The sequence below is a fragment of the Sinohyriopsis cumingii genome, chromosome 4, assembly GCF_028554795.1.
Source record: "Sinohyriopsis cumingii isolate HCF-2022 chromosome 4, ASM2855479v2, whole genome shotgun sequence".
NCBI classification, from domain to species: domain Eukaryota; kingdom Metazoa; phylum Mollusca; class Bivalvia; order Unionida; family Unionidae; genus Sinohyriopsis; species Sinohyriopsis cumingii.
Window position 1 is genome coordinate 126,615,897 of NC_142964.1, and position 27,818 is coordinate 126,643,714.

General features: G+C 36.8%; 1 protein-coding gene and 1 long non-coding RNA gene across 3 annotated transcripts in view; both read right to left on the reverse strand.

The window, feature by feature from the left end:
* The window catches only part of LOC149802061 (uncharacterized), a 42,004-nt gene extending 35,402 nt beyond the window's left edge, over positions 1 to 6,602 (reverse strand). Inside the window, exons 1-4 of the mRNA XM_089956465.1 lie at positions 6,499 to 6,602; positions 5,814 to 5,857; positions 1,166 to 1,265; positions 531 to 574 (exon numbers count right to left, since the gene is read on the reverse strand). Of these exons, the coding sequence (XP_089812591.1) occupies positions 531 to 574; positions 1,166 to 1,265; positions 5,814 to 5,832 (163 nt within the window). The 5' untranslated portion in view covers positions 5,833 to 5,857; positions 6,499 to 6,602. The remainder of the gene's footprint in view (positions 1 to 530; positions 575 to 1,165; positions 1,266 to 5,813; positions 5,858 to 6,498) is intronic.
* Positions 6,600 to 27,818, reverse strand: part of LOC149802062 (uncharacterized) — a 31,902-nt gene continuing 10,683 nt past the window's right edge. For both annotated transcript variants that reach the window (XR_016420777.1, XR_016420778.1), the window contains exons 2-3: positions 7,256 to 7,825; positions 6,600 to 6,788 (exon numbers count right to left, since the gene is read on the reverse strand). This is a non-coding gene — a long non-coding RNA (uncharacterized LOC149802062). The remainder of the gene's footprint in view (positions 6,789 to 7,255; positions 7,826 to 27,818) is intronic.

A 27,818-nucleotide genomic window follows, 5' to 3' on the forward strand; every position in this document is an offset into this window, starting at 1 on the left:
AGATAATGTTAAGCTTTTTCATTTCACCAGCTGACACCACAATATTGCATATAAAACAGTGTATCGTCCTGTTTTATTACAATTTCATAAGTTTGAGTAAAGCATTTGAAATAGTGGAGAGTTGTCAGGTTGACATATGTCATCGGTCACCTTTATTTCATTGACTAACTTTGTATATGTTGATGGCGTCACCATCCATAAAATTAGTACAGACGTGGATGATAGTGGCCAGCGACAGAAGTACATCTGACTATAGATAATTTGGTGCCATGGTTTCCATGGCACCAACTAAACTATAGTGAACCTATACAAATATTTTATTATTAATAGACATGCATACAAATCCGTGCTTAAACTTGTTGCTCAATCTGTTTAGATGACTATTTGCAATAAATGCATTGGAACAAATGCACATGCCTTAATTTGTGCACATGTTTTTTAATTATATGTAAAATTTATAGTCATGCAGAGGACAGAAAACAAATTATAGTACAATGCTTTGACGTCTGTGTGCGATCAAGATTACTTGCCTCCACGAACTTCCGTCTTGTCGCTGGATTCGAAAATGTCCGGGCTATACAAACAGCAAAGGAGACAAGTAAATACTCATGTTACTTTGAGAATTAAATATCTTCATAAATATAAATTAGCGTGTGACACTAATGTTTCTTAATGTTGTTGCTCACTTTATAGTTCTTAGTTATTCAGTTATTTGTGGTTACATTTGAAAAAGTACTGTTTATGTTATTTGTTTGGTTTATCCGATAGGCATCGTATGATAGAAACTAGAATAATGTGTAAGTCTCGCCTGCATGACATTACATTGACACGTGTGGTGTCCATAATTGCAAAAATGTGGTATCTGCAACAAATAAACAATTCAACACCAATTAGAAAGCATCTAACATGCATCAACATGCATTGGTCCTTGCAGCAGTATGAACAACCGGTTTCGAAATTGACTTTGATGACATACAGTCTTTTGCAGCACAAAATAATGCATTGTGAGAAATAATCTTCAAAGAATTTTACCTCGAAAGATAATGTGAAGGATGGCATGGGTGCGTGCATGTAAGCGCTGTCAGTCACTTATATTGTTGTAAGTATTTGTATGAGATGGTTTTCTTTTCTGAAAGGCTATAATTTCTTTCAAAATGATGATTACCTCTCAGTATTTGAAGGCAAAAAGAATTTCGCATCGGTACATTGGGCTAGATCTTTTGCCCTTGTCCGAAATATGTTGTGTTTTCTTTGCCCTTTGAGACCTGAAAAAGTGAAAATCAATTTGAATTCAAATAACTTTTATTTTTGCCACTAAGCATAAGTATTGAAACCAGACAATTGTTTTGCGGCTGTACATGAACTGACAGAAAGGTCATTCTTTCATTGACCCGTTGACAAAACTCAGTAATGATATAACAGATAAGGCAATGAGTAACGTATTTTGAAACTAAATATATTCTTGACGGATTCGTAAATATTTTCTTAAGTTGTTGCTAATATAATCTTGTCAAAGGTCATATTTGGTTCACAAATAATGAGTCTAGAAGGGGAATCAATAGTATGTTTAAAAAAACTCGGAGATAGAGCATGAATAAAATTTTAATTCATCTACAGTCAAAATAAAAATTACTCTATAGTAGAAGTCACACAGGTCATGTACGCATTCAACACTGAGTATTTTAGTCATGGGTGACAATTTTTAGAATTTGATTCTACAAACCTTTAAGTGGCAAGTATACACTTTATTTGGATTCTTATACATCCACAATCTTTGCAAGGTCATTATTTAGACGCGCCGAGAAGTGCCTACGGCAAATTCAATATTGAAGTACGTAGACAGTTTTGGACAAAATGAACCTAAAGGCGTGATTCAGTTCAATCCGGATTGAATGTCTCGCGCTGTGATGTCACAACTAAAACTACGCATATTGATAAAGAAATTCGTACTTCCCTATAGTGTGCCGATTCCACTCTACGTGTTCTTTACTTGACCCAAGTTTAATACATGGCCACCATTTTAAAAGACCATTGAGATCGATAATTTTCGTCTGGAAGTTTCTTGGTGACAGTTAAGGTGCAGATCATTCAAAAATTAAGATTGAATAGATTTTGCTTAAAGAAAATTAGTGTTAAATTTTAAAAGAATAATTCCTATTAAATTTAAAATGAATAAATGCGTATGCATGACCAATGTGACTTTTACTTACAGTATGATTAGTTAACATGTTCGTTACACTATGAATCACTTTAAAGAAACAAAAGAAAAACGTCTTTCACGAAGATCAGAAGAACACCGATTTCAGTAATATCACTGTTAACTTTATACAGATGACTATTGCTTATGGCTAGATCTAAGATGTACGCATGCTAAAAGATCATATGGAACAGGTAGACTGTTCAACACGGATTACAATCAATATGTGCAGTGAGCAAAGCAGACATGTTCTTTTCTATTTAAAATTGTATAATAAATTAAATTTATTATATGCTCATTTTTTTCCCCATTAACTTTACATTGTCAGAATCGTTCACTATTACCCAATACTGAACTCGCGCGACAATACACATATAGCATTCACGTGCATAAATGAACTACTTTCTATTGTAAACAAACAATGGACGCAGACGCCAGCACTTTTGATTGTACACAAATCATGTACACTCGCGTAAGAGGCTCTTTACGTTGTGGTTGTTTAAATTTGTTCCTGAATGAACTAAAACAGATGTTTCGTGGACTGCCACATACCAACTGCTTTGGCACATTCCGCGTTGATACAATGTTACAGATTTAGGCTAGCTACAGTATGTAATAGACGCAAGATAAGGTCCTTACAAATAACATACAAGTGACAAGTCATATACTCTCTTCTTTAGCTGGTGATAAGAATGGCAAAATAAAATATACTTACAGTTTTACATCCTGAATTTCCTCAAAATGTATTTTCTTAGTTCTGCAAAACCGAATTACATGAGCCATGCCATAGGTTTTCAATCTGGATTACACATTTCGAAATTGTGCTGTAATTTCGATGATAAGTGCAACTGCATCCAACTTACTGCACTCAAAATGAAATAAGCATTAAATTCCATAGCGTCCTTTTGATAATTGCAATTGAAAGACTTCATATTTTTACCACATTATATTTCAAACATTCAATGACAGAAACAGAAACACATTTGCAGATGTCAATACGCTTCTCCCTAGCTTATTAAATCTCATGTATTTCATGTAATCGTCACATGCAAATCCAGTCCATAATCACGAAATTTCCTATAATCGAAAAAAATACCAAAATCTATTCATTCCAGATCAAATGGAAAAGTTGTTGCAATGTACATTCATTCACAATATGACTCCAAATTTCAATTTTAACTAGACACGCAATTTTCTTTCAAAAGTTATGTCGAGCGCGCGACTAAGTTCAAATTTATCTGGGCGGAGTTATGTGCGCAGTAATAATGTTGATTTGTGTAATGATGAATATGCGCTTGTGTATTTAGTTTGGAATGCGGCATACATTCATTTACGTTGTTTCTTGTAGTGCATTGTGTTTATATAATTAAACCTTAGGTAGAATTAAAAAAATGAGCATATAATAAAAAGGTTACTGCCTACTCGTTTTGTCGGAAGGATATACTTTACTCCCAAGGTCGTGCAGTATTCCATCCCAAAACTCGTTCATATTTTCCCATACAAATGTAGTAACCTATAAATCCTGCGTGGAACTAGTTACGATGTTAACAAAAATCCAGTATGCAATACAAATGAGTTAAAAGACGATGAACGAATAACACATGGACAAGGAAAAACTGAAAGGAATGTAATGTAACTTACTGGTAAATTAACATACGTAAGATTAAACGAGTTAAATGTAGCAAATAATGTCTGTCAAAGTTCCTATAATTTAGTTATATATTTATTAAAACCATTTTCTACTTTCCTACTACGAAAATATATTAAACCTGAATATATAAACCAACAATTCTTTCGAAACAAAATATTCTCAAATTATGATCTTGGAGGAATTCTAGTTTAAAAACAATAAACAAATAAATCATTAATTTATTTCGAAAAAATTTCTTTCTTTTAAGTTTTAGACCACTAGGACTAATTTTAAACTCTCAAGTGAAGATTCAAGTTATGATACTGATCAAACGTTATAACATTTAAATAGCATACGAGCAAGCGAAAACCTATTTTAAAAAACAGTCTGCTCTAGATTTAATAGAGACTGAGTATAAAGGATTTTGTTTATCATTGCTTTTTTATAAAATGACCAACATTTTTGTTTTTAAAGGAAGGTTTTTTATACAAAATAGTTAAATAAAACCAATACCATAATAATAGTTAACATTGTGAAAAATTAGTTCACAGGTTACGGTTATTAATTTAAATGGCGTATATCAAAGACCCAGTACTTTGTTTTTTCATTGATGACTGTTTTAACTGAGATTTTCTATTTGGACTGCAACACATTTAACTAAGCTTTCCAACAGTAGCACATGCTATGGAATGTCTGAATCGTTAATACGTCACAAATAAAATTAAGTAATGAAAGACTTTCTTCGAGCACTGGCGTTTTAAATGGCATTTTATACAAAGGACAAAAAGGTCCTGCAATTTAAAAATAATTTACTATTGTACATATTGCAATAAAAGACGAAATTGTTTAACAAAATTAAAAAGAAACATGAAAATGAAATGTTAAAGAGATTGAAATATTCTTATCAATGCTAACTAGAAATGCAACCAAACATTAAAAGTGTTTTATTTTATTTTCTAGATAAAGACTCCATTTTAAGGTGAAAGAGCGACACTATCCATGGTTATCTTAGCTCATAATGATACAATCTGATGAAATTTATCTCTCGTCTCTCTTTCTTTTACTTCCAATTTGAATCTTTATGCATTTCAAACTTTAAATCATATTTAATACACATTTTTCAATACGCTTACGTAAAATCTTATCTTTTAGATTCCTTGTGAAGGGAAAAGTTTGATTTCCACAAAATGCTTGTATTTGTAATCCATTTAATTCATCATTGGAAATTTCTAGTATTGTTATGTACCTGTGGGATGCTGAATATATTATTGTTTCTCTGTCTCTGGTATAAAAAGAAACTGAAAATGTCTCTTAAAATCGTCATCAGTCATTAAAACCTATTTTATCACAAATTCATGTTTTGAGTCTATTGCAATAGAAGTAATATATCAGGCTTTTCCGTTCTTCTATTTTCCTACAACCGCCATAATTAAATATTATAAATTTTACTGTTTTATATTTCAAAGTTGTTAATACTATATCTGAATATATTACAATCTTTCTCTTAAGAGAAATGTTGTGCTTTTAGTTTAATCTCTTTTCATTGTTTCTGTACATAATCTTACGACAGTACTTTAAGATTTTCCATTTGTTTTCCACAGACTGGATTCTTCGTGATTTTAAAGAAACATATCACAATATTCAATATTGTTTTCTTATAAGTTACATGCTTAGAAAAGTGCCTAACTTTAATTTCCATATTAAGTAACATATTTTAGCTTTACTGTAGTAAACTTATATTTATTTTTAATCGGCCTGATTAGAAATCCAAGCTAAAAGTTGTCGCTCCATTTTTGTTCCAACTATTTCGATGACAAATTTCAATAAATGTATCCCAACAAATGCACACACCAAGTTCATTCTTATGATTTCACTCATATTAGCTTAAATCTTTTTTATAATTATATTTTAAGTTTAAAATGATTGTAAACGCAGAAAATAAATTATGTAAAAAGTTTTAACATCTGTATTATCAAAATTACTTACCTTCACGAATATACGTCATGTCGCTGGATATCGAAATGACAGGGCTATGCAAAGAGTAAAAGAGAGGTAAGTAATTACTTATGTTAATCTGAAAATTAGACCTATTGAGACACATGAATTTGTAATTTGGCGCCAATGTATTATAATCCTGTTCTTCATTTTCATTGCACATGAGTTATTTATTGTTTCTTGTGAAGAGGTTTAGGCTTTAGTATTTGTTTGGCTGACTCAAAAAGTTTTGTATGTTAAGTATTAAGAGAAAGTGGCATTTATGCCTTCATGACATTAAAATGGCACATGTAGTACACAGTATTGAATAAAACGTTGGAAGCGCACGAAATAAATCATTTGCTAAAAATTGGGGAAAAAATAACACGCAGACGCTTTTGTCGGTTTCTACAAAAGTACGATCAGTATCAAACAAGCAACAAAATAATGTATTGGAAGAGATGAATTTACACAGCGACATAATGTAAATGCTGGTACGGGTGCATGCATAAATGTGATATCAAGTGCTTATTTGATCCAGCGCCTTGTAAGAAAACCTCTGTGTTCGTCATTTTACTACAAGTGACGTTTCGATGTCGATTAGTTGAGTTAAACTAGTACCTATCTGCATCGGTATTAGCACAGTGTTAAACTCGTACGTATCTGCATCTGTATTAACACAATGTTAAACTCGTACCTATCTGCATCTGTATTAACACAATGTTAAACTCGTACGTATCTGCATCTGTATTAACACAATGTTAAACTCGTACCTATCTGCATCTGTATTAACACAATGTTAAACTCGTACCTATCTGCATCTGTATTAACACAATGTTAAACTCGTACGTATCTGCATCTGTATTAACACAATGTTAAACTCGTACCTATCTGCATCTGTATTAACACAGTGCTGTGCAGCGGAACATGTTACGAAATCCTCCGTCCTTGTCTGAAATCTGTTGAGATTTCTTTGTCCTCTGCGACCTAAAATATGTGAAAATGAATCCAACTTATTCAATTTTGAATTCAAATACGTTTTATTTTAACACAGATTTTAAATTTTCAAATGTTGATTTAAGTGACTGAATTTTTATCAGTAAGAGTTTGAGTACGTAAAATCATCCCTAAACATTCGCTAGCAGACTCTCTCTCTCTCTCTCTCTCTCTCTCTCTCTGATAAATAGAATGCAGAAATGTATTCCGCTTACATACACATCCATTTAGTGATGGAACTTTAATTAAAACGGGGTTGTACATGAAGGGGCAACGATAACTTGTCTGTGTTGCCCTTTTGATAAAACTCCATTATTTCGTTGGCTAAGGCAAAGAGCAACGTATTTTCTTATTAACAATGTTCTTGACCGATATAGATAGGCAGATAGACCGATTTTTATGTATGTGGGAATGGACTTGTACGTTTTAAATAAGTATAAAAAATACAACAAATTTACCAATGTTTCTGATATCCGCATTGCTGTGAGATTTTATCTGGCTACGCTGTGCAGGCACTGGGTTCGTTACACATGTTGTACTTGTATGTCCCTGGACCTCACCAACTATGACCTTACGTACCCCACGAACACGATCAAATTCTTTACTCACTGGTGTTCTGATATTTCGACGATATTTTGCAGATGACAGTTGGCTGTTTTCTTGAGATATTCTCGTGTCCGTTCTGTCGAGATGGATGCTCGTCTGCACATCGCCCTTGTATTGTAGACCGTATTTGAAGCCAGTCATGTAACACATCAGACAAAATGCGAAAACGAAACATATAAAAATGAAAACCAGAGCTACAGTAGATGACAAGATATTTCTCAGGGACTCACACGAGCCATGTTCGCATGCCAATTTGAATTCAAAGTTTGTCGGAGAAAAAAACGCGAAAGACAACGTGATCAGCTCTTTTTCCATCCTCAGAAGAAAAAGTTTCCGTTTCTAACAGGAGGACAAAGATTTTCTGGACTGAACTCCACGCACCACAAGACGGATCACTTCTATCAATGTTTAACTGATAAAATCTAGAAAGAAATGAAAATTATTTTTGACAATAATAAAATGGATTTTGAGAAGAGGAAAATGAAAAACCGTTTCACGTACAAGAATACATTGCTAATTAATGAAACATATTGATAATTTAACAAATTCCATTAAGATAGTACGGCAGAATGCATTGAAATATATACAAGGCAAAGTCTAGATAAGTCTAACCCATTTCTATAAGTAATAATTTAGTATGTACGCAACATAAATTGTTGGTTCTTCTAATTAAATAAACTTCTGATATTCAGTCACATTATTTATGTTATAATGAAGAAATGTAGGTCTTTTCAAAACATATATTTAAGAAAAGACCCACAAATTTGAACTCTGTACGAGTATTGTTTAAGAAGTACTAAGAATCTGTGCTCTGAGTCTAAAACTTGTCTCCAATGTTTGAACGATTTTTAATATAAGCATTGCAACCTTGGTACTCACAAACCATCGCCCAGGTGGCTCTCTCGTCTATCTCGAGACGCCAATGTAACCACAAGCTGATTTCTACAACTTTCTTGTAGAAAACCCTGCTGTTCTTTATACCTCGTTTTTCTTTCAATGAATTCAAACAATGTAACGGAAAATAGAGAAAATCGAAATTTGAAACCTTGTGCTAACAGAACAGGCGCTGCCGTTGTTAATATACCATAGTTTGTTGCAAAACTTCAGCACATCAAAGCCTCAAATTAGAACTCAAATTGAGATTGAATTAGAGGTCCATCGGTTTGAACAAGTAGTGGCGTAGTTAACCAACATCATATTTACAAGTTTGTCGTTCACAATAGTATGGTGTGCGAACTAAATTATTAAAAAAAATATTGAAAAGTTTTTAATTTGCATTATCCATAAGGAAATAAGATATATCAAAGCTTTTGTCATTATGTAAATAAGCTTATAAAATCGTAAAATTCGGATAAAAGCAAAATATGCAGGGGTAATATCTAAAAATATTTTTAAAAATGTTGCAAAGGTAGGTCGTAGGTTGCATTTTCCTTTCCTTTTTTTAAATGTAAATTTACATTGAATCTCCTATTTCAAATAGAATTACAACTTAGAATGAATTTCGTTATAGTTAACACCTATTGTTGATTACAAACATATATTAAATACCTCATGTAGTGATGCTTACTGCTGAACTTGAATCTTTCATTATATAGTAATAACAACAAGACGAGCAGCAAAAGAAGCAGTTCTATAGTAGTAGTAGTAGAAGCAACATTAGTAACTAGAGAAAAGTCATTGTAGCAGTAGTGTTTGTAATGAGTAAGTAGGTGTGCAAACTGTAGCAAGTAAATGGTATTTCCAATTGTCATGATTAAAGAAAATACTAATTAAAACATGTAAAAGCTGGTTCACATCGACCTAATTTTAAAGTGATCATGTGGCACAGGTATTGATTTAAGCATCCCCCAGGTATATGCGTTATTGTGACCTACTGTTGACATTTTATTGAACCTGCAATTATTATTGCATGGGTTCTGTAGCTCGGTAAAATTTGTATAAAATAACTGTGGATGTAGTTGAAGTGGTGGGAGAGCCATTATCAAGAGGGTCAAGGGTCGACATTTATTAACACACATTTAAAGGCATAAGGTATTCTCTCATATACACTACTATTATTTTTATCAAAGTTCAAAAATATCCCTCCTTTTTATTACTAAACACAAGGATATGTACCGGCGATCTAAGGGATCAATACACAGATAATAGGATCAATACCATTTAAGCTATGTTTTCTAAATTGTCACAGCTGTGGTATTTGATTAGTTGCTTTTCAAGACAGAAATGTCTATGGATTCTGTCACATTCCTTGCATAAAAAACGGAATTCTCTTTCCTACCAGTTACTTCGTTGTTATAGATTGTATTTCGTATTCATCAATAATATTAAAACGCTTCATTCTAGTGCAGTTGGTAAAAACGACAACCTCGTTACCAGCCATGACTTGCCAGTTATTTCGGATCTGCTTAATCTCCCTTTGTCGGGAACGCTTTGCTGAAGCAACGAGTATACATAAACAATAGCAATTTAACTCACAGAAACAGTCCATACAAAACAGTCCATATTCGAGTTTCTACAAATATTTCAACTAAAAATGTTACTCAAGCATTACATGTTTAAATTTAAAACTGACGCCAAATCATTCGACTTCATAAATTCTTGAAGACCAAACTTCAATATCGGCCGATGCCAAAAGCTATGATACGGTCAAGTAGGTTCATCTTTGTTGCCTCCTCGTATCTTATCGGCCAGTAAGTTGTGTTATTCTTAATGAAATGCAATTTAGACTAACTAAACTGTCAAACGGAAAGAAATCATCTCCTATACACACGATTACAAGTTTTGATGCTACCAGAAATATTATGCTAGTACCCCATTTTAAAGAAACATTTACGTCAATATTTTAATCATTTTGGCAAATTTTGCTGAAATTTTGCAATGGTCAAGAGAGCATAGAACTTTATTATTGCCATGCTAGTGAAGTCTAAACTTCACTCTCTGTACTAGAAAATGCTAGTAATGATGTGGTTAATGAATATATCTTGAAAGGTTATGATTTGTTACATGAGGCATATCGACAGAGGTTTAGGAATTGCAGAAGAGAAGCTAGACAAATCCATGGTGAATTTGTTAGAGGAAAAAGAACAACTGCTTGATAGGTGGTGCTCATCCAAAAAGTTTCATAAGGATTTTTGTAACCTTAGACAACTCATATTAATTGAAGAGTTCAACAACTGCGTCCACATTGATGTCAAGAGCTATCTTGATGAGCAAAAGGTTCAATATTTAGAAAATGCTACTCGAATAGATGATGACTATTCTTTGACTCACAAAGTTTCAGCTGACAGTACGTCTTCTTCTCAGCAGTTTTTAGGTAAAATACCATCTCAGTATCATACGAGTACTTCCAAATCTCAATCTGGCACAACTTTTAGACATCAAACTTCTGATAAAACTGATCAGAAATCCATATCTCTTCCTATGGGAACTTATTGAAAGAAGAAAGGGCACGTTATTTCTGATTGCAAAAGATTTAAATACAAGAAAAAGAATAAAGATAGAACTATTACAAAAATATTCTTATTTCAGGAAGTCAAGATCACGGTCATATATTAAAATCAATATATTTGTTGAGTCAAAGAAAACCAAACTTTATTATGGAAAATTATGAATAAATCATGCTAAAAGGTTCCATATATCTTTTTCGTGACTCTGCCAAGCCTATCCCTATAAAAATATTAAGGGACGAAGGGACTTTTTAGACTCTTTTATTATCAGGTAGTTTATTTTTGTCTGAGAAACCTTCTGCTAGTGAAAGTGTTCTCATTCAGCGAGTATAGTGCAGTTTTGTTAATGTTCTTCTCCATTGTGTCAATGTGTAATCAGACTTAGTCTCAGGACCCGTGACTGTTGGAGCTGTGAGTTCTTTGAACACCGAGTGTATTTATTTATTTTCTAAGCAATGACCTAACTGGAGATAAGGTTGGGGTTAATCCATTTGTAACTGACAAGCCTTATTTGGATCAGAAAGTTGACCGTGTTGAGATTGAAATCCCTGATTCATACCCTGTTTGTGCAGGTACTAGAGATATGCAAAAAGAGCTCTTGAAAAAGATGTTGACCAGGAAGTTATTCCTTTCGCTAACACGTCTATTGGTCTGTTTTTGATGAGGTCACTTTTTCTTCTATTAATGCAAATCAAGAGGTTTTGATTACAGTGATCTTCTTTTAATTGCTCATTTTATTCTTTCTAATCAGGGTGACAAAAGACAATCACTCGTTGTCAAATAGGAACAAGATTCTGCGATATCCTGCTTGTTTCAAGGGCCTATTAGCAAAATTGAGGCCACAGAAGTACCAGTTTGTTTTTGGGAGAAATGGGGTATCAAGCTCTAATTATCTACACCAACGCACTCAAGAGCACCTCTGGGGAGGAGCTTCTAATCCTAGCATGGAAACCACCTCTGAAGCTAAGACGGGATGAACTGCACTTGAGGTCTGGGACAAGGATATGAATCTACGGCAATTCGCACTCTATTAGAACTTTAATCGAGAGATGCAATAAGCCATTTAGGCACAAATTGGTCCCGAACTACCTAGGGGGAAATTATCCATGAGTTAAAATAATGCCTAATATCCAGGCAGAACAAACAAAATACACCGACTATGCCATATGGACATGCAAATCCCGAAAAAATAAACCTTAGGGCACTAACATATGAGACAAAAGAATATCAGCGGATAGAAAATGAGAGCCAAAATCTCTCGGATATAGATGGCATATACGAAGGCTATACCAAAATTTACACAGACGGTTCAAACTCCTTTTACCCAATACGACCTTCAGCAGCAGTGGTTCTTCCGTGTGAGGGCTTTACGCAGGGGGGTGGGGGACGACCACACGATAAAAGCTCCATTTATAAACAAAGCTCGTACGACACATCCTGTACAATAAACAAAATCAAGTACTTGTTAAATCTGCATAAAACTAGAGTCATCACAAGACTGAAAACTTGAGAAACTGTATTATCGCAGTTTAGCAAGGTTCTTACCAGGCATCAACCGTTGTCCTATCCCAAAATAGCTCTAACATGTTATCGATAATTGTCCCAAATATAGCGTAGAAAGACGCACATTACAAGGAATACAAACGCCCCCCGAAGCCCTATTACCATGCCCAGAATTGCTATAATAAAGAGCTAAAAATCGATTCGATATATAACAATATCCCGGGGTACTATTTTGCCATAGGGAAAAGGTGAAAAACATAAACCCCTGCATGATATACTGTGTTATATATATATATATATATATATATATATATATATATATATATATATATATATATATATATATTACATTGTTTATTAGTTAGGTTTTAAAGAAAAGATAATTTCTTTTATTTTATTATATGCTATTGTAATCTAACATTTTATGTTGGATTTAACCTTGTCCAAAATAAAGTTCATTATCTGCTTAACCTGAATTATCGCTTTTTTATTATTGTATGGGCTCAATATCAGGATCATTATTAATAGAAGTAAACATGTTTTTGGGGGTCTGGGTCTATGATATTGGAATTCCCCTACAATTTACTTGGCGTGCATGCCATTTTATGGTTATATATTATAATTTTAGTAATTTTAGTAACAGACTTTCTAGTAATAACATACATTTTATTTTGTAAACATAAAGAACTTCCTTGAAGGTTATTTTCCGTTAGGTAATAGTTTGGTTTTAGAAAATGTTAATTGTGACAAGAGCTCAAGTAGAGGAGAATATAATCTTGCCACTGGAAAGATTATTCATTCCTGCTTTAACACCCAAGCAGAATCAAGTTATTGTTGTGTACAGTATTTGATTTGGAATTATTCAAATTATTTCTTCTCTGAAAATACAAAAGTGCTCCTCTAACATTCTTGGAAATAGAGACTTCAATTTATACTGAAATTTCAAATAAAGATTTCCTCTTGGATTGTATTACTGTGTTTCAAGAAAAGATTGTTGGCCATCCACAGGGACATCAACACCTTCAGCGTTGAATTTAGTTCGGATTTCTACTAAGGTTTATTCAAAACTTTTATTATTAAGACTTTTCTGTAAATCTAGGATTATTTTAGTATTTGATTCAAAGTACCGTAATTTCGTTTTATTCATTTTCACTATGTATTACAGGTAAATAAAATATTTGTTGAATTTTACAAAGCTTGCTGCCTCTCACTCTTTATTGTTACCTTTTTAAGAGCATAGACTCGTAACAATACAATTAGAAATCACATATATACATAACACCGAATACCATCTAATCAACAACTTGACCCTACACATATAGTATATATAAAACATAAAAATAATACAGAAAATAAACATAATCAAAGCATAGCAAAAATAAATCAAAATAAGCTTAGCCCGCGTGTCTATTCTGGTTGAGAGGGAGCTCAGCAACTAGAAAGATTATCCGAAACAGGCACCACTAGGGGACCAGGCGACGTTAATGCGGCTGATACCACCTTTGATGGCGGTTGAAACACCGACGCCTACTAACACGAACTAATGTGGGTACGCCTCAGTAATGTACAAATAATTTAGGACACAATCACAAAACTCATTCGATACAAAACTGAACTTTAAAACAAACTGACCCAACTTCACCATCACTTAACAAGACCTTCAATCAATTATCAGATACCACTGCTTAACCCTGATAAGCGAACATTTTCAATCGGTACTAACATATTATCAATAATTACCAACACATACTACACAACATAGTCTTTTCTCCGTTTTTCTTTACAAAAGAAAAAACGGCGTATGGCCTGGGACTAATACGAACAATAAATCAGACCCTAAAAGAATAAATAAATCACATAAGGTGGCCCAAAACACGGGCCATCAGGCCAAGCCACACAAGGTGGCAACGATTCATACATAACAGAAAAAGTTAAATATAGCTTTAGACAAACTGACCCTTAAAGAAGTTAAGTCTATATGTGTCCCAAATCCAAGACCATCAGGCCCCGTCGAACATGGCGGATAAGGTTGGTACATAATTTATCAACTGAACAGAAGATCCCTAACGGGACAATAAAACAACAGATATATATATATATATATATATATATATATATATATATATATATATATATATATATATATATATATATATATATATATATATATATATATATATATAAAATGAAGCCTTAATACCACATATTTTAGATACGCGAACTCAGCTGATATAAATAATCCACAAAACGTGGCATACATTGACCAAAATCAAAAATCAAACCCACCAATAAGGATCAACGCTTCCTGGCTTAAAAGAAAAACGTCCAGGGCAACGAACACCATGCCAGAAACCGTTAACAATGATCCTGTATACTCTTTCGTACACTAACCAACGGACAGAAAATATATAGAACCTTCTAATCAAAATTCAGTCAAGATGACTGCACTGAATTTTGGCAAAAGGATAAAGAACAAAAGAACAAGAGGAGTACTCCAGTGACGTTGAGACGCTAATTTTTTGCCCCCATCTCCGCCATTCGCACATCGGAGACGGACATGAAGTTAAGAAGCGTGCATGCATTAAAGCGTTCTGGCGTAGGATAGCTTTTCCATCCGACCTTTATCAGCTTGTTATGTATAGCTCCACACAAATACATATTTACATAAGGAGCATAGCTGCCACGGTTAACCTTAGCTAAACGAGCCGTAGACGAAGATGGCGGAAACTGAAATTGTTCTGTGTTGACCGAGCAGATAAACCAGTAGACGGTGGATGGAGAAAATAAAAAATTGTATTCATCCGTAGCTTTCTTTTCTTGTGGAAAATAGGAAATTTGAAATGGTTACTTTTACCAAACCAAACGTGTTGCGAATATCAGAGGCAGATCCAACCCTCAGTCCTGTTAAAACATTTTAAAACATAATTGAACTCCTTGACATTTTAATCAACAATTCTATCAGCATTATCAGGAGAAAGAATAAAGATTGCCTTAAAGCTTCATACACGCACACACTATATCAGCCACAGTTATAATCGCTTGTGGTTGAGGGGTGGGAGGGGTCAATTTGGTTATATAGTTTGGTCAGGCGCTTTATGTGTTTATTAATGGTCTATATGTAATACCTGATATCATCTGGTGCAATAAAAAGCGCGACCTATTTGTTGGTCTCATATGATATAAGTAAAGACAGACGCGACTTGAGCTGTAGTTACGGATGACATTGTTGAAATTGTTGTCATTCTGACACAAAGCAGTGTAAATTATACACCTTATTACAAGAACATAAAGCTTTCTAGCTTACGGGAAAACGGGAACAAGGTCTCCAAACCTAAATACTGTTACACGCATACGGGTATTTACTTGACCGAGCGGTTGTCAAACCCTGGCGCGATTCTCGCTAGAAGTCATAAGTTTACCCGACTTTCCAAAGACTTCCATACAACTTCAGTTGTAAATTAGAAAGCCCGACGTGTCCATTCTATACCTAAATTTTCCTCTAATTAATGCAAGACCACAGATAAACCAAACTGCCAACTATCTATCAACCGCACCTCTGCGTGTTTTGGCTTCATCATGTTTCCGTACCACCAACCGTTCACGCCTCAGAAAATATATGAGTACTCCTTAACAATGGGAACTATTTTAACTCCGCCACCTTAGGCCAGTCAATGTATGCCTTCCAGGCACTTTTCGCCAATATAACTGCACCATATTCGCCCACATGGCAACATAAACGGTGTCTGCCAAGTCCCTTTTTATTTATTCCCTTGTGTAATTTACCGGTTTAATACCGTAAGTACTGTCCTTGCAGTCACGCTACCAATGTATACCACTAGATTTTAATATGGACTATTTTACGACGGGGAGATTCATTCGGTTTTGGTCGGAATTCACTACTAGTGAACCATGACATCATGGAAACACACTAACACTTCACTCCGTGACGTTTGCTTCTAATAATTAGCTCATTATTTCGGGCTAGGAATATTTCCATGGCGCCGAATTCCAATAATCACACAAGTAATCACACAAATCTAAGAATTGCTTAAAACGGGGCGCTATAACCAAGTGCGCATGCTCTAAATTTACTACATTACATTATGTTAAAACTTTCAAAAGCTACCAGGATATTTGGGAAAGCGGTCTTTGTTCAAGACAAGCGGTTTGGGTTATATTCAACAGTATAATGATTCGAAGTAACCTGGTAACCTCAAAGTTTGGCACGTGTAAGTATAATGGTTCGAAGTAACTTGGTGACCTCGGAGTTTGGCACGTGTCAGTATGATGGTTTGAAGTAACCTGGTAACCTCGGAGTTTGGCACATGTCAGTATAATGGTTCGAAGTAACCTGGTAACCTCAAAGTTTGCCACGTGTTAGTAGAAAGGCTCAAAGTAACCTCGGAGTTTGGCACGTGTCAGTATAATGGTTGGAAGTAACCTGCAAACCTCCGAGTTTGGCACGTGTCAGATCGATTCGGCTGCATTGAGTGAAACTGTTTTATAGATGCGAGACGTATTTAAATTGTTCGGAATAACTATATTCTGAACAACATATATTTTAATTAATGAACAGAACGTCAGTCATCCCATTAAAGAACTTCCCCCATGTACCTCTAGACACTTTCTTAGTCTATTTGTCTAACAGATGAATGCTATTTTGTAGTCATTGTTTACATTGTTTATACACTGGTAAACTGCAGTTCCAGCTGCATGGGGTCTTTCAAATCATCTGTCCATCCGCGAATCATTGATAACAGGATTCAGTTAAATGCACTGAAACTGTTAGATGTAGGGATAATGTAGCAAAATTTGAATGCTTTGCTTATTTAGGAAGTCTGTCAAAACAACGGATTCAGGTGCGCGGGCGGGTGGTTAGTAGTATATGGGGTCACCCTAGCGTCAAGTGGACTTACCATGCAAAAACAGTCGATTCACTCTGGCGTCAAGGGGAATTTAACATGGGAAATTTTAACATGGATGGAACTGTAGAGCGTCAAGGGGAATTGAACATGGAAATTGAACAGGACCGGTACTTTAACGTCAATGGGACTTTAACGTTAAAATATGGGGTTTGCACTTTGTCGTAAATGGAAATTGAACATGGGAATGTCACCTGGATGTCAATGGGAATTGATCTTTGGGTGGTGTCATGAGGTTTATAGGGTCAAAACATTTTATAGGGATTTTAATGTATTTGTAAGGACAAAGGGTAGATAGGGACAAACATACAAATACACATTTAAACACACAGAAAAGACGACAGAAATGTTCTAAAACAAACCTCACAGAGAGAATAATGGCTCAAAAAAGAAAAGTCTATTGTATGGGTTCAAAACATTTATTCAAGTATATACATGGGCTCTCTGGCCTGTGCTTTGGTCTAAGCACTATCCATTTAATACATAAACATTTCTACATCAAACAAACCTATTTACTAGTTATTTAGTTCTTGGCTCTAGTAAACCTGTTTACATTTAATGTTCATTTATAAGAAAAAGCTAACACAAAACAAGTAACATGCAATCAAATAGGACAAAGTTCATGTTTCTCTCTCTCTATTCGTCTCACACGTTGTTAAAAATCTGGTCAGCTAGCACTTGTGTCCCAGCCTAGATATTTCCCATCACTTAATCCGTTTCATTCATAAATCGGCTGTTATATCCATCGTGCTAGGTACACTTATCAGTAAGCAGATCAAGTGCAGTCATCGTCTTCTTCCCATGGAGGTACAATGTATACCATATGAATGGTTACTTTTCCTTCGTTGATGTCAAATTTTCCTCTCATCGACTGCACGTCTTCAATAGCCCTAAAAAGTTTGGACGAAGTTATTTCTGCAGGTGTGCTAAATCCGAGACATACAGGTGAGTTCAAACTGTCGCGATACATAGATAGGCTCAAACGACCTCGATCTTTGACTTGGCAATGACATCTGAGTTCCTCTAACAGTGAGTCAAGTAGGTCCGTAATGAAACCTGCTACTTCCTCGGCTGAAATGTCAGACGCGAAGTCTCTAAATTTCACCGTGTAGGTGTAAGTTGTCGTTCTAAATTTTCTTGAGGTCGCTGTCTGAGTCATTTGGATGCTAAAATACTCCTGTAGGTCTACTGAATCCTTTCCCTTCTTGGACGCACTTTGCTGTGACGGTATGGTAGTGAAAGAGGTCAGTGATGTTTGTTCCTTCTCTTTTTTCATCTGCGTAGAGTGATTCATCTTTCTCGTTGCTTGTCCTCGCAATGAAGTGTCGTTCTTGGAAGTCGTCCCTTTTTATACTGGGTGATATCAGTATGTCCATAAGGTAAAGTTTTGTGGTCTGGAAGTTTCACTAGCTGCACGTAGTTTGTCATGGCGTTAGTACATAAATAACTAAGATGTGTTACTGCATTGGTGATGTGATAGTGAGGCAAAGAATCACATCCGAGTTTCTCATTGGACTTGAGTCTTACGCTCTATACTTGCTGTTTGAAGGGATTCATTTTTTCTCAATTGGTCTTAGTAGTGACAATGAACTGTTGGTCTTGGACGTTGTCCTTTTTATATGCTGACCAATATTGATGTGACCGTACGGCAAAGTAAAGTGGTTGGGAAGTCGCACTCGCTTCTGGTACACGATTTGATAGACTTTTTCCAAGGGTCGACTGACGATGTGGTGAGTGGGTAAACGTACAATCTTGTTCGGCTGGTAGGTGGTCACTTTAAAGTTTGCATCCTCTCCAGACTGCAATGCTTCTTTCAATACGCCAAAGTTGACCACACGACTGGTACGATAATTCAGAGTCAATCCTTTCACTTTACACTCTGTGTGCACTTCTCCTTGTGGGTCCCGGTATTCGTAGCCGTAAATTTTAGGACCGCCACTCGCGAAACTTAGAATCTTATCGTCAGGATGTTCGTCTGTCCAGGCTCCTAAACGGTCTCCTTCGATGTTAGGGTGTTGCTGACCCGGTCGATCGATGTAGATGCAACTGTCCGTGTCAAAGTACAGGACGCGATCCCCTAACAGTTCTAAAGCTTCGTACAATTTTAAGCGAGCATGAGCTGTCACGTAAGCCGCAATGATGACATTTCCAAAAGGGTCGTCTTGTACAAAGTCCAGATCTTCTTCGTAATTGACCAAGATTAAATTCTCTCGAACGACGTCCACGTGTTTCATGTATTTGGTTTTGTCGTGAATCATCTGGAAGTAGCGGTAAGGTTCTGTCAAATATTCCGTCTTGGGTAAACACGGTCGTTGTGCCATTTTACCCCACAAGCAATTTAACATCACTTTGGCAAACGATCGCCTGCCTTCGTTTTTCTCGATGTGGTCTAAAGTGATGCCTTCTTGTTCCCGGTATTTCTCTTTGAATTTTATTTGGTCTTCGGGAGTGTGACACCAGGAAGGATAGCCGCTGGCTTCTTGCTTCAGTTTCAAAAAGGCATCCACGTAGTCTGCGAAAATGCCTTTCTGAGTAGGGTCACCCTTGTGGTATTGTTGTGTCTTGGGAAAGTGGCAAATTTCGTACACTTCTAACAGTTGGTATCCCATGTCCATAGCTTTGAACAATTCTACGCTGACCCAGGTTCCCGTCAAGGCCCGTTCTTCCTGGGTGTGCTGACAAGGCTGATCTTGGTTGCACGTTTCGGCACAAGTACGGCACAATGGAAACATCAGTTTGCCTTGACAATGGTGAGGTAAGACGGGATGGTATAGGTTCGTGGGAGGCAAAACTTTGCACTTGATCAAGCCTTCGTATTGTCGAATGTTGACCAGGTCGATGTGTTCCGTCAGCAATCGCGGGTGCCCTGTAGGAAAGTGACAATATTTGCACACGTAGGGATACAGCGAACACACATCCAAGTATTTGATTTCTTCTCCTTTCTCTTCGTCGGCTTGGTACAGCAAACAGGTGGCATTGGTCCTTCCTCCGTACAAACTATCCCTCGGGTTCAGGGGGTCCATCAGCTTGTAACTTTCCACGACACGTTTAAACTCGGGATCGATTTTCAAACGGTGATCGTATTCGTGTTCCCACATTTCCACCACTTGGTATCCTTGCTGTTCTAACTTCAAGCGTCGCTGACAAGTGTCCTCGTACAGGTCTTCCATGGTCCGTTGTAAAAACTGATTTTTAGTGTCACGGTCAGGGTAGCAGACGGGACATCCGTGAAATAAGCAACCGTTAAACTCATACACGATCTTGGGGTTTTCTAAGTCCCAGCCATCGACCGAATACGTTCCGATGGTCCTTTCGCCTCCTCCGTTTCGGGCATGCTGAATCCATTTGCCTTCCTTGTCGCACAAGTAATGTAACCAGCGTAGGGCTTTGACCGAGTATTGACGCTTGACATAGTGGGTCGTTTGAGGACTGATGACAGCCACGGTCTTTTGAGGCATGAATCGTTGGCGGTACACTAAGGAACACGCTTTGGCAATGGTGCAAGCTTCTTTCAAAGGATCGACCCCTCCGTGTTCCATGAACAGTTCTCGAAATTTTCCACAGCAACGTCGTAAAATGTCCACGTCGGAACGACAATACTTTAACATTTCTTCCTGAAAGTCGAAGGGGTCAGAGGCATGAGCCTGGTACCAAGCGTAGAAATCTTCTCGTTGTTCGGTACGCATGTTGTCGGGGTCGTAATAGTGAGCCTCAGGCAAATGGGGTAGAACGGCATGTTGATTGGCTTCCGTATTGAAAAAGTGTGGAAAGTACCCTTTAGCCATTTCTGTCATTCCAAACGTTTTAGGCATTCGACTCAAAGGCATGGCCAAGTAACTCATCGAATCTTTAAACTGCACTTGTCCCACTTGCATGAAAATGATTTTGGCTCCGTTCAAAGTGACTTTAGGACGTTCGGTGCCATGTTCCGTATAGTACCTCAAAAGAAACTGTCCATCGTATCCGGAGAAATTGTGAGCCATCACTGTAGCATGGCGATGACAATCTCGGTAACGTTCGATGTCCTCTTTGCTCCATGTCTTGTCGATGGGGTCTAAGACCCATTTGGCAAAATCGTCTAGCGTCTTTGGTCCTCGAAAGATTTTTTCACGCCCTCCAGGAATTTTGCTGCAGTAAGGGCAATAACTGAAGATAGGTTCTTGAATACACTTCTCGCATGCTCGATGAGCCACGCAGAAATTAGGAATGTGAATGCCAGTCTCTTGCATGCATTCGAAATCGAAAAAGATGAAATTGCCTTTCTTCTTGTGACCGTCCTCTTTCTCTGGTGGGGGTTGGTATTTTTGCACGTAACATTGGTGTTCCAAGTCCACGATGTGGTGACAAATGTGACATTTTTTCTTTCCTGAACATACGTGTGCCTTGACACTATTGGTACGTATGCCTTGTCCACACGCGGGGCACAATCTCAGCAGTTGACAAGCGCATTTCTTCTGTGAACCTTGCGTCTTCAAATGTTGTTGGTAACAGGTAGGGCTGACAAACGTGCGCAGACAAGTTGAACAAGGCACTGGTTTTTCGCTCAGACAGGGTGGAGAGGCCAAACATCCTGAGCATTTCCATCCACAATGTTTGTGTTGCTCTCGATTATTATAACCATAGTCACATTTCTCACAATAATAAACATATCCCAGGAATCCAGTGATACTGGTAATGGTATCGAAATGTTCATCGTGATGATAAAGGTGAATGTATTTTCCGTCCTTAAAATGTTGGCCTCGAAACAACAGAGGCCCGCGCATTTCTTGAGGGTGCACTTTCAAGGTGTAGCGTGGAGCTAGGGCATCTTGCAATTTTTGCATCTCAGGAATGCCACAGGGTGTGTCTTTGGACAGTCCGGCTTGTTGTAACAGGAGTTCTGCTTCATTTCGTTGTTTGGCTCGGTCGGATTGTTGAATAGTTTTCCAGGTTCTTTTCCATTCTACCGTGTCGTTCTTGTTGGCATAGGTTCGTCCCACCACGATGGCACGGGCTAAACACATCTGGTCATGAGGGTTGTTAATTCGGACGAGACTTGTTTTGGTGTTGCGAAGGTCGTCCACCAATAAGACCTTTTTGCGTCCTGTCCCTTGAGGAAGAGAGACGTGGGCCATTTTCAGTGTGGCTTTACCATCGGTGATGTCAAACTTGTCATTGGATTGTTGCACCTGTTGTATCTTGTCCATGACTTTGGAAGGGGTCAGTTCTGCGGGTCTGCTAAACTCGATCCAAACAGGGGATTTCAAGCTGTCGTGTTGTATGGATAGTGTCAAGCGATCGTCTTCTTTGGGTTGACATTGTCGCTTGAGTGTGGTGAGCAAAGAATCCCACATCTCGGTGATGAACCCTTCTGCTTTCTCCAACGGTACGTCGGACTTGAAATATTTAAACTTCACCGTGTAGGTGTAAGCCGTGGTTCTAAATTTTCTAGAGGAGCGCTTTTCCGTCTCTCGAATGTGATAGTACTTTTCAGGGTTGACTGGTGAACTTTGGTTTGGAGTAGACTCTCTCTGTCTGGTCGCAGACGTGGAAGGTGTTGGTTCAGGTTCGCTCATGTCTTCTATTTGAGCGAACACTTCTTTACGTGTGTGAGCCGATACGTCACTTCGCTGCCTCTTACGTTCTTCTTCTCTCTCACTGAAATCGTGCGATCGTTTCATCTCGATTGCTGATTCAGAAATGATTTAACCAAATTCATTCTTTCCATATATACCCTCTCTACTTCTCGTTGTGACAATGACTTGGTATATTTCACAAGGCAAGTGAAAGCCAAGCATATAGGAACCCAACGACAGCGTTGCGTCTTAAACACCTCATGCATCTTGACGACCCTTCGATTCAAACCCTACCACGAAAGAAAATAGTTGCAAGAAAAATAAAACAGACAGTTGGTGTCTTCAAGAGAGCTAGAGACGGCACTGTGTCGCTGGGACACGTACGTACGTACTCCAGAAAACTACGCTACTCGACAACGTGAGTGTGCTTGTCAAAATGTTTGAATAAGATTAAAAATGTTTGTCAGTTTCAAAACGCGAACCAGTACTGTGTCCGTTTAATATTTGATGTGGCAAGAAGAAATGGTACAATACGCAACAAAGGGTTTGTACGTTTACACTCCAATCTGTCTGTACTGCAATGGTAACAGCGCTCTTGCGTTGGCATTATTTTGCCACACTACCTTTTAAATAAAACAATGCGTCACTCATCATAAACGATTTCATTGGCTATACTTATTTTCTTACCGCTTTCGCTTCGAATTGACTTCAGTACCTTTTCGCACAGCGACAAGATCGGACGTGTTTTTTTATTCTGCGTCTGGTCGCTACACTACTTGCCCTGAATTTACAACCAAACAATGTGTTACACATTGTAATTGACTTCATTGGCTAACCGATATTTTACACTTCTGTCTCTGTTGATGTGAGTGTGCTTGTCAAAATGTTTGAGTAAGATTAAAAATGTTTGTTAGTTTCAAAACGCGAACCAGTACTGTGGCCGTTTAATATTTGATGTGGCAAGAAGAAATGGTACAGTACGCAACAAAGGGTTTGTATGTTTACACTCCAATCTGTCTGTACTGCAATGGTAACAGCGCTCTTGCGTTGGCATTATTTTGCCACACTACCTTACAAAAAACCCCAATGCATCACTCATCATAAACGATTTCATTGGCTAAACTTATTTTCTTACCGCTTTCGCTTCGAATTGACTTCAGTACCTTTTTGCACAGCGACAAGATCGGACGTGTTTTTTTTTATTCTGCGGCTGGTCGCTACACTACTGTCAACAAGCCCTGAATTTACAACCAAACAATGTGTTACACATTGTAAGTGACTTCACTGGCTAACCGATATTTTACAATTCTGTCTCTATTGATGTGAGTGTGCTTGTCGAAATGTTTGAGTAAGATTAAAAATGTTTGTCAGTTTCAAAACGCGAACCAGTACTGTGGCCGTTTAATATTTGACGTGGCAAGAAGAAATGGTACAATACGCAACAAATGGTGTGTACGTTTACACTCCAATCTGTCTGCACTGCAATGGTAATAGCACACTTGCGTTGGTATTATTTTGCCACACTACCTTTAATAAAACCCCAATGCATCACTCATCATAAACGATTTCATTGGCTATACTTATTTTCTTACCGCTTTCGCTTCGAATTGACTTCAGTACCTTTTCGCACAGCGACAAGATCGGACGTGTTTTTTTTATTCTGCGGCTGGTCGCTACTCTACTTGCCCTGAATTTACAATCAAACAATGTGTTACACATTGTAAGTGACTTCATTGGTCAGTCGATATTTTCCACCGCCTTAGCTTCAAATTGGTTTCACTTGTTATTCGCACCGTGAGATGATCAGACACGTTTTTCTGTACGTGACCATTAGTCACTTCACAAACAATAAAACTAAAACACAAGTGATCACGCCATGAGCGGCTCATGGAAATTATGTTAGTCATGTTACGAAATATAGCACGACTTGTTTGGATGTACTTTTCTGTGGTCACTCTTTAATTACATGCGTCTTCAGTTCACTCTTGTGATATTTTTTCTATGGATGTGATTGTGTTATGTTCTATATGTTCTTTTATGTTTTCAGTGATTTTACTTTATATTTTAATTTAGCTGTATAGACTATGTAGTCTGAAATAAAGAATTCTTATCTTATCTTATGTAAATGGAATGAGTGTTTCTTTGAAACTTTCATAAGGAAAATGTGCCATAAAAACAAACGTACGTGTCGTCATATTTTTAAAGTAGGAATACATGATCTCTCTCTCTCTCTCTCTCTTTCTCTCATTGTAGTTTTGATTTATACCCTAATGGAATATGTTCCCGTTTGAAGATACCTCTCCAAAATTGTGATCAGTAGTCACCATAATTACGTGAACTGTTCGTCATGTCATTTTTTTCAAAAGTTTACACTCTAAAAAATTGTAGAACGATTTTTTTTCTTCCATCAGTAAATCTTTGTATGAAATAAAAGCTTGAGTTTGCACAATTCTGGTATCTTAACTTTATCCGGTTTTGGAACTGCAATATGTCACGCAATTTTTTTTTCTTTTAACGTTAGATTTACAGTTTTTCAGAAAAAAGACAATCACACGGCTTTTTTAAGAATGAAACAAATGACATTGCACTGTATAACCCTGCCTATGGTTAACTCTGAATTCTAAAGTCAAAACATGGCTTCAGGAAAAAATGTAACAATGTTCGTCCAATCCTCAGTGTAAACTGAGAGAATATAGGACGAACATTGTTACATTTTTTCCTGAAGCCATGTTTTGACTTTAGAATTCAGAGTTAACCATAGACAGGATTATACAGTGCAATGTCATTTGTTTCATTCTTAAAAAAGCCGTGTGATTGTCTTTTTTCTGAAAAACTGTAAATCTAACGTTAAAAGAAAAAAAAATTGCGTGACATATTGCAGTTCCAAAACCGGATAAAGTTAAGATACCAGAATTGTGCAAACTCAAGCTTTTATTTCATACAAAGATTTACAGATGGAAGAAAAAAAATCGTTCTACAATTTTTTAGAGTGTAAACTTTTGAAAAAAATGACATGACGAACAGTTCACGTAATTATGGTGACTACTGATCACAATTTTGGAGAGGTATCTTCAAACGGGAACATATTCCATTAGGGTATAAATCAAAACTACAATGAGAGAAAGAGAGAGAGAGAGATCGAGATCATGTATTCCTACTTTAAAAATATGACGACACGTACGTTTGTTTTATGGCACATTTTCCTTATGAAAGTTTCAAAGAAACACTCATTCCATTTACATAAGATAAGATAAGAATTCTTTATTTCAGACTACATAGTCTATACAGCTAAATTAAAATATAAAGTAAAATCACTGAAAACATAAAAGAACATATAGAACATAACACAATCACATCCATAGAAAAAATATCACAAGAGTGAACTGAAGACGCATGTAATTAAAGAGTGACCACAGAAAAGTACATCCAAACAAGTCGTGCTATATTTCGTAACATGACTAACATAATTTCCATGAGCCGCTCATGGCGTGATCACTTGTGTTTTAGTTTTATTGTTTGTGAAGTGACTAATGGTCACGTACAGAAAAACGTGTCTGATCATCTCACGGTGCGAATAACAAGTGAAACCAATTTGAAGCTAAGGCGGTGGAAAATATCGACTGACCAATGAAGTCACTTACAATGTGTAACACATTGTTTGATTGTAAATTCAGGGCAAGTAGAGTAGCGACCAGCCGCAGAATAAAAAAAAACACGTCCGATCTTGTCGCTGTGCGAAAAGGTACTGAAGTCAATTCGAAGCGAAAGCGGTAAGAAAATAAGTATAGCCAATGAAATCGTTTATGATGAGTGATGCATTGGGGTTTTATTAAAGGTAGTGTGGCAAAATAATACCAACGCAAGTGTGCTATTACCATTGCAGTGCAGACAGATTGGAGTGTAAACGTACAAACCATTTGTTGCGTATTGTACCATTTCTTCTTGCCACGTCAAATATTAAACGGCCACAGTACTGGTTCGCGTTTTGAAACTGACAAACATTTTTAATCTTACTCAAACATTTCGACAAGCACACTCACATCAATAGAGACAGAATTGTAAAATATCGGTTAGCCAGTGAAGTCACTTACAATGTGTAACACATTGTTTGGTTGTAAATTCAGGGCTTGTTGACAGTAGTGTAGCGACCAGCCGCAGAATAAAAAAAAAACACGTCCGATCTTGTCGCTGTGCAAAAAGGTACTGAAGTCAATTCGAAGCGAAAGCGGTAAGAAAATAAGTTTAGCCAATGAAATCGTTTATGATGAGTGATGCATTGGGGTTTTTTGTAAGGTAGTGTGGCAAAATAATGCCAACGCAAGAGCGCTGTTACCATTGCAGTACAGACAGATTGGAGTGTAAACATACAAACCCTTTGTTGCGTACTGTACCATTTCTTCTTGCCACATCAAATATTAAACGGCCACAGTACTGGTTCGCGTTTTGAAACTAACAAACATTTTTAATCTTACTCAAACATTTTGACAAGCACACTCACATCAACAGAGACAGAAGTGTAAAATATCGGTTAGCCAATGAAGTCAATTACAATGTGTAACACATTGTTTGGTTGTAAATTCAGGGCAAGTAGTGTAGCGACCAGACGCAGAATAAAAAAACACGTCCGATCTTGTCGCTGTGCGAAAAGGTACTGAAGTCAATTCGAAGCGAAAGCGGTAAGAAAATAAGTATAGCCAATGAAATCGTTTATGATGAGTGACGCATTGTTTTATTTAAAAGGTAGTGTGGCAAAATAATGCCAACGCAAGAGCGCTGTTACCATTGCAGTGCAGACAGATTGGAGTGTAAACGTACAAACCCTTTGTTGCGTATTGTACCATTTCTTCTTGCCACATCAAATATTAAACGGACACAGTACTGGTTCGCGTTTTGAAACTGACAAACATTTTTAATCTTATTCAAACATTTTGACAAGCACACTCACGTTGTCGAGTAGCGTAGTTTTCTGGAGTACGTACGTACGTGTCC